The 10272-nt window shown below is 37.1% G+C and overlaps 1 protein-coding gene across 1 annotated transcript in view; it reads left to right on the plus strand.

The window, feature by feature from the left end:
* LOC141443714 (uncharacterized) overlaps positions 1–10161 on the plus strand; it is a 32032-nt gene extending 21871 nt beyond the window's left edge. The window contains exons 7-13 of the mRNA XM_074109063.1: positions 656–707; positions 904–982; positions 1254–1423; positions 3580–3675; positions 6184–6262; positions 6303–9272; positions 9616–10161. Coding sequence (XP_073965164.1) covers positions 656–707; positions 904–982; positions 1254–1423; positions 3580–3675; positions 6184–6262; positions 6303–9272; positions 9616–9719 — 3550 coding nt within the window. The 3' untranslated portion in view covers positions 9720–10161. The remainder of the gene's footprint in view (positions 1–655; positions 708–903; positions 983–1253; positions 1424–3579; positions 3676–6183; positions 6263–6302; positions 9273–9615) is intronic.
* The last annotated feature ends 111 nt before the right edge of the window (positions 10162–10272 follow it).

A 10272-nucleotide genomic window follows, 5' to 3' on the forward strand; every position in this document is an offset into this window, starting at 1 on the left:
ACGCCGTTTTTTCTTGAACTCTATAACTTCAGCAGACAGCTCAGATTAATTCAATAGGGAATATTATTGCAATGCATTTTTCTGCCGTCAGAGCACAGCACTAGCACAAACCGTAAACAGTTTTTAGAGTATCTTAAATATCCGTAGGATGCCGTAATATCATATTATTTCAATTACATTTTTGGAAATACAGCTCTATCGGTACTTTCTATGTAAATTGTAAATATCATGTTTTTTTATAATACTCTTTTTCCATGATCTGTCATGGCGACAAAATATAGAGAACTGACGTTGTCTTGGAGGTTTGCGCTACTGTCGCCCCCTGCGCAGAGCTTTACCTAATATTGGCTAATATGACCTACTATTGTCGTTCCAATCGTTTTTTTAACTTTTGACAGCTCGAGTACTAATTAAAATAGTGATGCCCTGATGCGTTACCGATTGAATTTCTTTTAACCATCGATTTTATTCATGAAGAAGTTTTAATCGATTTAACACATTCATTATTTATTTTTGCTCAACATTTTGCATTATTTTATAAACATTTACAGGTGTTTAAGTTACTTTATCTTATATATTAAAATAAACCATTTATGCTAAGTTAATATGTTTATCACTTCCGACGGTAATTTTAGTAATTTTGTCAATTATGAAGCGGCAACACAGGACGCGGCAGCGACGCCAGCAGTGCTACTACGAAACTCGATGTTCGTGTCGTGCTCCCTCTGACACTTATACTATTTAATACGAGAGCGAGAGGGACCGCACGACACGAAGTTCGAGTTTCGTAGTAGCCCTTATAACTTATAGACCTAATAAAAATGTTATTTTTTCGTACTTATAATATCTTGATAGTCGTTAAAATTGTGAAGTGTTATTTGTAGTGTTTTCTCTCTCTAACAGTTGCCGGAACGGGAGCCGGTGTACATCGAGCCGGACACGGTCGTCCGGAAACTGTACAAACCGCAACAGACGCCCTCCGGTCAGTACTCTAATTGTATTTATAGTTTTAGACTATCGCGGTAATTTTTACAAGCTTTCATTTAGTTTCACCTGTCGCGTTGTCTGTCTGTCTGTCTATAATCAAATCTTGCAAGATATTTTTACTTTGTCTTTGGCTTCAAACATAAACACAATTTTGTGTGTCCCGCGAAAGTGCAACGGTCGCTGAGTCAGCATTATGCTGGCGCTTTGAAATGAAATGAAATTCTTTTATTTGAAATGAACCCAAAAATGACATTTTTTTCGCCCAGCCCCCATATTCTCCGACGAGCCGCCCCCCCTCGACTCCGACGACGACATATTCGCGGAGCTCCACAAACCGCATCAGAATCAGCGCAGCCACGCGGACGCGCTGTTCGACTTCGCCCCGAAGGGCAACAGCTTGGAGGAAGCGCTGTTTGGGCGTCCGCCTGTTGCTCACGTGAGTAGTACTGCCATGGATTCACTCTACGAAATCTATTTTTTAGGGTTCCGTAGCTTACATGGGAAGGAACCCCTATAATTTCGCCATGTCTGTCTGTCTGTCCGTCCGCGGCTTTGCTCAGGGACTATCAATGCTAAAAAGCTGTCATTTTGCACGAATATATGTATATGTAAACTATGCCGACAAAATGGTAGAATAAAAAAAAAAAAATTTTTTTTTGATTACAACCCATAGACGTAAAGTTGGGTGATTATTTTTTCTCACCCAACCTTGTAGTGTGGAGTATCGTTGGATACGATCGTAATGGCCACGGAACCCTATTTCGGGCGTGTCCCACACGCTCTTGTTTCTTCTTTTTTTTGACGGTGGAAGCATTCTGAACTTTCACTGAACGAGAAAGTCTTTTTTTCAAAACAGAAATTTATGACAAATAAGTTTTTTGTTAAAAATGTCATTTTTAATACAAGCTTTTTCAAGTCGGTACTTAACCATCGAGGAGTTCCATCCTGCGGAGACGATCCTGGCAGGGCCACCAAGATGTCACTACCAGATTATGGTATTGTCGCCGAATTTACAAGCTTTTATTTAGTTTCACCTGTCCCGTTGTCTGTCTGTCTGCCTCTAATCAAATCTTGCAAGTTAAACTCGACCATCTTCCAGTAGTTAGATTGACTTGAAATTTGGTATACTTATGTAAATCGCGTGACAATACAATAATCTGGTAGTGACGTCCTGGTAGTCCGGCCAGGATCGTCTCCGCAGGACGGAACTCTTCAACGGTTAATGGCATCGACTTGAAATTTGGTATGCAAATTTATGTAGTTTGGGTGACAATGCAAGTACAGTCAACAAAAAGTACAGTCCCCGAAAAAAGATTGTATTAAAATTGAAATTGGTACCAAAAACTTATTTATTATTAGTTTTGCCAGGTCAAAGACGAAATCATCCCAGCCTTTATACAGTGGAGGAAAAGTGGAAGTAAATCACGTCCAGGGAGCTTTGAGCCTTTGTGCTATTAATGTCTAATTGATATCCTGGTCATTTGCCAAAAAAATCGTGTAGAAATTAATTATGAAAAGGTTCCACCCAACCCCAGACTCGAAAAGATGTTATAAGTTCAACCTGTGTGTCTGTCTGTGGCAACATAACTCCTGAAGGGCTCCGATGAAAAAGCTGTCGAATAAACTTTTTTCATTCATTCATTCATTCAAAATCGGAGCCGTTCAGGAGTTATGTTGACACAGACAGACACACAGGTTGAACTTATAACATCTTTTCGAGTCTGGGGGTTGGGTGGAACCATTTCATAATTAATTTCTACACGATTTTTTGATCACACTATAGTAGAAGTACATAAAAAAAGAGACACAAATTAAAATAACCTAACCAACAAAAAGTTGCAAAACCCCTTTTGTCGCTTCAAAGTTCAATATCTCAAAACCGGCTGAACCGATTTTAATAAAACATGTCTAAGAACCATCGCTAGAAAACCTGCTTTAAAAAAAACGCATTCAAATCGGTCCACCCGTTTAAGAGCTACGGTGCCGCAGACAGACCCACAGACATACAGACACACTTTAGCGGTCAAACTTATAACACCCCTCTTTGCTTCGGGGTTTAAAAATAGTAGTATGTATTTTGATTGGTATATATGCCGGCCGATCGTAAAATCCGCCAGATCACGAAATTCCTAGGGATATCATGAAATGGCGCCCTATCACGATGTACCTGAGAAACAATACGGCAGATCGATTAGAGCAACGCATTCGTCGATATTCCTAGCTCTATATCGGGCACATCGTAATATGCCAAAAAAAAAAAATGTAGGTATGACGAGCGAAACGAGGAGTGGTTAGTTTAGTATGAATTGTGACCAGAAACGCACGAGCCGAGTGAGCGAAGCGAGCGTGCCGCGGCAGCGGCCGGTGAAGTGCCAGAACCGATATGGCGGCGTTTCATGATATGCCCAGGAATTTCATGATCTGTCTAAACGTCACTAGGCAAATCGTTAAACGTTGAGTTTTGAAGGATATGGCGGATGTCCCTTAGCCAATTCATGAAATGGCGCCATTTCACGATATGCCTAGGCATTTCGTGATCTGGCGGATTTTACAACCGGCCGCCGACATATATTTGTTAACTTTAAGGAGCAGAACGAGAGCACATCACAACCACCGCTGTTCGAAGACGACTTGATCCCGGAAGTGAGGCCGCCTCCGGAAGACGCCGAGCGAGACGGCAATATCAAGGTATGAGTAAACAAACATTTACAACCTTGGACAAGTTGAAAATTCCCGGAGAGTTTCCTTTCAAAGTTCAATCTCATAACCTAACCTAACGGCTGAACCGATTTCGATGAAACATGTCTAAGAACCGCCGCTGGAAAACCTGCTTTCAAATAAAAACAACCTCGTTCAAATCGGTCCACCGGTTTAAGAGCTACGGTGCCACAGGCAGACACACATAGCGGTCCAACTTATAACACCCCTCTTTTAAACTAAACCTACGACAAAAAAAACTTGCTTTCACATAAAAAAACCGGCAAAGTGCGAGTCGGACTCGCGCACGAAGGGTTCCGTACTTATTATCTATACAACATTAGACATTAGCAAAAAAAAACAGGTTTTAGTATGGGAGCCCCCCTTAAATATTTATTTTATTCTTTTTTTAGTTTTATTAGTATTGTTGTTATAGAGCGGCATCTGTAAAAAATTTCAACTGTCTAGCTATCACGGTTCCTGAGATACAGCCTGGTGACAGACAGACGGACGGGCGGACAGCGGAGTCATAGTAATAGGGTCCCGTTTTTACCCTTTGAGGTCGGAACCCTAAAAACCATCGAAATCGGTCTATCCGTTTGAGAGCTACGATGCCACAGACAGACTGATATTGGCGTAAAACTTATAATATACTAGAGTCTACCCGCGGCTTCGCACGCGTAAACTATTCGATCTGGTAGTTACAATGGAAATTGGGATTTTAAAGGAAACCCTGGGAATCCGCAATATTTATTTTTTATTTTTATTTATTTATTGTGAAACAAACAGACATACAAAAGCAAGGTTACAAATATTTTATATGTAACTATTACAGGCCTAGAGTTTCCAAAAGTACTATATTACCGCAATGAGGGCTATCGTTTTTTGTCTCACTAGATGGCGCACTGTTGCGTGAGGTTTTTAAGTATGGCTTTCAAAGTCTGTTATTACGGGCGTGAAAACAAAGTTTAGATTAAAATCATATTTAATACACCTTAAAACCGTACCATAAAAATATCGAGCATGCCACAGTGTTGCATAGTCCCCGTTTTGTTCGGAAAAAGGGAGGAAAAAGGTTTCCGAAAGACAAAACTGTCTCAAAACACAGACATTCATTGCCCGGAACGCATATTTGCCATAATTAATTTCAGATATTGCAAAAATATTCACAAAATTATTCTAATATAAATAAACCCGCGTAGCTCACCCAAAAACTATGAGATTTGACATTTCGGAGACCTCACGCTACACTAGCGCCTCTAGCGGCGAATTCATTCGCGATAGCCCTCATTTTCAAGTATTTGTTTAAAATTACAACTAAATATTACACTAACAAAAACGTGTACTATATAACTATTTTATTTCTTACCTTAAAACTTGCATTCCTACCTATTTTGTTCTTCCTTATACAATTTTGTTAAACTTGTAGTAATGAAGTCCATTTCAATTAATTAATTTTTTTATTTTTTTTATTCGACTGGATGGCAAACGAGCAAGTGGGTCTCCTGATGGTAAGAGATCACCACCGCCATAAACATCTGCAACACCAGGGGTATTGCAGACGCGTTGCCAACCTAGAGGTCTAAGATGGGATACCTCACGTGCCAGTAATTTCACCGGCTGTCTCACTCTCCACGCCGAAACACAACAGTGCAAGCACTACTGCTTCACGGCAGGATTAGCGAGCAAGATGGTGGTAGCAATCCGGGCGGACCTTGCACAATTTCATGACTACTAAACCCAGCGGTTGAGAATTCAAGATTTGATTCCTATGAAAAGTAGCCTATGTGTTATTCTAGACGTCCAGCTGTCTATGTACCAAATTTCATGAAAACCCGTCCAGCCGTTTTAGCGTGAAGGAGTAATAAACACACACACACACACACACGCACGCACAAACTTTTGCATTTATAATTCAAATAGGATAATAATGTATAACATCTCTCTTTGCGTTGGAGGTTAAAAATAGAAAACTTTATTTTGGCCCTGTATGCTAGATTGATTTGCAATTAGATGTAATAATTATATGACGTCACAACTCACTATGTCCATACAAAACCTACTTGAGAAATCACGTTTTAACAAATCACGACTACCTGATTATTTTAAATTAATTAAACGCATCTTACTCTCTTAGAAGTTTAGAAGCCGTGGTGGCCTAGTGGTTTGACCTATCGCCTCTCAAACAGAGGGTCGTGGGTTCAAACCCCGGCTCGCACCTCTGAGTTTTCGAAATTCATGTGCGGAATTACATTTGAAATTTACCACGAGCTTTGCGGTGAAGGAAAACATCGTGAGGAAACCTGCACAAACCTGCGAAGAAATTCAATGGTGCGTGTGAAGTTCCCAATCCGCACTGGGCCCGCGTGGGAACTATGGCCCAAGCCCTCTTGTTCTGAGAGGAGGCCTGTGCCCAGCAGTGGGACGTATATAGGCTGGGATGATGATGATGATCTTACTCTCTTAAATGATGATAATGATGATTATTATATTTCACAGAAACCCGTCGGTGGCATATCTTTATTCGGTACCAACAAGCACGCCGAAAGCATTGGAGCGGCCATCTTGAAGCGCAATCGTCGCAATCCTCCAGATCCGGTGACGAGAGCAACATGAAGAGGTTAAAGAGGTCAAAAAAGTCAAAGAAGTCAAAGATGTAACAGAAGTCAAGAAAGAAAGGGACATTTTTGATGATCTCTTTGCTAAATCTGAAAAGTTAAATAAAAAGAGTGCCAAAGTTGATGAAGTTAAGCCAAAAGATGTGGTTAAAAAGAAAGATGCATTCAGTGACATTTTTGACGATATTGACGATATATTTTCAACTGATATCGTCAATGTGCCAATAAAAGAGACTAAAAAGAATGAGAAACCGTTGTTTGATGATGATGATGATTTGTTCGCTGACATATCTAAAGCTAATGATTTGGGTAAATCCAATGTTAAAATAATTGAGAAAGGTAATTTCCGTGATGATAGTCAACTCAAATCTGAAAAAAATATCAAAGATAGTAAAATAAACGTTATAAAAGACATAAAGAAGGAATCAAAAAGCCTGTTTGATTCGGATAGTGAAGATGGCTTATTTACAAATGTTACTAAAAATAAGTTAAAAGACAAAGTTGTTCAAGCTGAAAAACCAGTGGAATATAAAATAAGTGATGATATATTTGGTGATGATGATGATGACAGTGATGGTCTATTTGCAAGTAGTAAAACTGATTTAAAAGAGAAATTAACAAAATCTAATACACTTAACAGAGCAACTGAAGTTAGTAAGACTACTTTATTTGATTCTGATGATGAATCAATCTCAAACAATTCAAAAATAACTGAATCAATCAAAGATACAATAAATAATACTGATGTTATTGAAAAAGACGACAATAGTATATTTGTATCAGAAGTCAAAAGATTCGAAAAGGAATTGAAAGATAGTAAATCAATCAATGATTCCAGTGATTTGTTTAATAGTGAAAAAAAATCGAATGCACTTGACGTGATTGAAAGTATTAACAAAGATATTTTCAGTGATGGTGATGATTTGTTTAAAAAATCAGAAACCATTAAAGAATCAAAGATTAAAACGGTTCATGAAAATTTTGACGGTGAAAAGCCGTTTTCTGATACTAAACTGACGAGCAAAGATAGTGTTGACGAAAATCAAGGACTTGTAAATACTCCGGCATTTGATGATCCTAATGATTTTGAGCCTAAACCTCCTGAAGATCGTATTTTCGACAATCCTGATACACAAACAGGTAATATACTAAGAACAACCAGAATTGCCGCGGACGAAGAAAACACAACAATAAACACAACAAGACAAAGTTTATTTAATGATTCTGACGATGAACTATTTAGAACTGTACCTCCAATTCCTAAAGAAAAGGAACATGAAGTGGATAAAAATGTTTATTTGTATGAAGATATCCCGAAAACTGATAGCCCTGAAATATTTTCAACCAACGTTGACAAAAACGACATTTTCTCTGATATTTTTGATGACGTACCACCAATTTTCGAAAAGCCTAAAGAACCTAAGAAATCGCAAAATGTAAATGCGTTGTATGGTGATGATTCTGATGACGAGGCTCTATTTTTTAAGAAGAATGATGTCATCAGTGATGAAAAACCAGATTTCAGTCAAAGTGGTGAAAGATTTGGCATATTTAATGATGAACCGCCCGCTTTAGATGTTGATTTTGTACAGAAACCTATTAAAAATGATAGCTACACACCAAATGCTGTAAAACCTGATGATTTTAGTCCTGAACTTGATGCAAGCGATGACATTGCATCAAAATCTGACGATAAAGAATATAAACCTGTGCCAAAAGAAACACAAGACACCACAGACAACACGAGTAAAGAACCCAAAAAAATTGGCAAACTAAAACCAATGAATTTCAATATAAATGTCAACACACTGTTACCGGGTGCTTCACCAAAAAAGAAACAACTAGAAGACACAGACGGACAGACAGCTAGCAACGAGGAGTTACATAAAACTGACAAAATTGAACCTAAAATGGTTAAATCTATCAGCTTCGATGATCCAGAAATACTTGATAATAAGTTATCTAAAGAGAGACCTAAGATTCAAGTCAAAAGAAGACCTTCCACTAGACGTGCTAGGAAAGAAGCTGTAAGAAAATCCGCAATAGATTTGACAGATTCTAGCTTAGACAGTTCAAATGACAACAGTGTTAAAGATGATGTCAAAGTGGTCAAAACAGTGTACATATTAAATGACAATGACATATTTGGTGATTCTTCAAACCAGAATGATAATAGTACAGAAAATAAAAAGAAGCATTTAAATATCGTTGATTCTGACGAAGAACTGTTTAAAAAAGAGAAAGATGAAACAGATAGTAAAGTAACAAAAGATAATGCTGAAAAAAACTCTTTTCTAGAATCAGATGACGATGACTTATGCAGAATCAAGGATGCCAAATTGAAAGAACCTAAACAAGATGATGAAATTAAAGAAGTACAAAATGAGAAAAAGACATTTTTAGATTCCGACGATAGCGACGATTTGTTTAAAACAAAAACAACAGCAGTTGATGCGGAAAAATCAAATATTTCTGATGAAAATTTGTTTAAAAAGAGTGAAAATAAAAATACGAAAATATTTTTAGATTCCGATGAAAACGATGACTTATTTACGAATAAAACGACTAAAATTGCACCTAAACCGTTGAAATCAAATATAAGTTCAGATGAAGAAGACATATTTACGAATATTAATAAAAAAGGCATAGAAACACTTGGCAAAGTTTACCAATCTGATACACAAATAAGTACAGTAAAAGCAGCAACTGTAGAAAAGGAAATCCACAACGTTTTTGATGATTTCCCACCAAAGCCAGAACCAGTTGTAGAAGAAATAGTATATGTAAAACCACAGGAAATCAAAGAAGTGGCAAAAGAGAAAACTGTTGTTAAAAAATCTATTCTAGATGTCTCAAGTGACGAGGATGATTTGTTTAAAGCTAAAACTAAATTAACTACTAAAAAGGATAAGAGTCTGTTTGGTGATGATGATAATGATGATGACTTATTCGGTGCAAATAAAGTTAAAGGTAAGTTTAGTTACAATTTTAGGTTAATAGATAATACACTACGCGTTCCAGGATAGCCACTGCAAAAAAATAGTGTGTACTATTTCTTTTTTTTTTCTGGCCATGGCTTTACTCACTGCCAGTTCAGTGTTGCCAGTTAGTAAAACTAATGTAACTTTGGTCCTTTTTATGGTTCCCTACCAGGAAATCAAAAACGTATCAAGTTGAAATTAATATGAAATACTGAGGTCTGCTACCCTTTTAAGCAGTGTAAAAATCAAACTCTTTAATCCACGTATTAAGATACAAATATTAAACTTACCCAGTACCGTCAATGTAAATTTGTTTTTTTTTTTTTTTTCAGAAATTAAACAAGTCACTACACCAGCACCTCAACCCACAAAAGAAGCCAAACCAGCGGAAACCGTATTCATCGATCCCCTTTCTTTATTCGGTGATGATGAATAAAAATAATCTGAATTAAAAATCACAATTTCAGTACAGCGACTAAAAGCATATGGGAAACTTAAAAATACAAAAATTCTCTACACATAGTGTGGCAATCACGAAGAAATTGGCGCCCTACATTTCATTTTTATTTTCATCCATGTAGGGATGGGTAAAGGGAATGTGATCCATACAGCCACGTCAGTTTTAATTTTAATGTGGCGGCAAAACGAAAGTTTAAATAAACATTGTTATCACTTATCAGTACGTTGTAAAATACATTCCATTTTTATTGTTAATTTATGAGATTTTTAAATTATGCGTTATTATTATTAATACTGAAAAGTGTATTGTGTAAGATTGTGTACATGCGTAGTCTTACATATTTTAATATAGATAGATTGATTATGATTATACACATTGTTATGATTGTATTATGAAATAAATGTCTTGAATTTTTTAATGTTTTATTTCATTTTATAGTTCTAAGCAGATGATTCATTAATATGGGAAATTCAAATCTCTTCGTTAGCCTTTTCCTGGCATAGTTTCTATAGTAAACATAAATTTACAC

This window comes from Choristoneura fumiferana, chromosome 28 (assembly GCF_025370935.1).
Source record: "Choristoneura fumiferana chromosome 28, NRCan_CFum_1, whole genome shotgun sequence".
In the NCBI taxonomy this organism is placed as follows: domain Eukaryota; kingdom Metazoa; phylum Arthropoda; class Insecta; order Lepidoptera; family Tortricidae; genus Choristoneura; species Choristoneura fumiferana.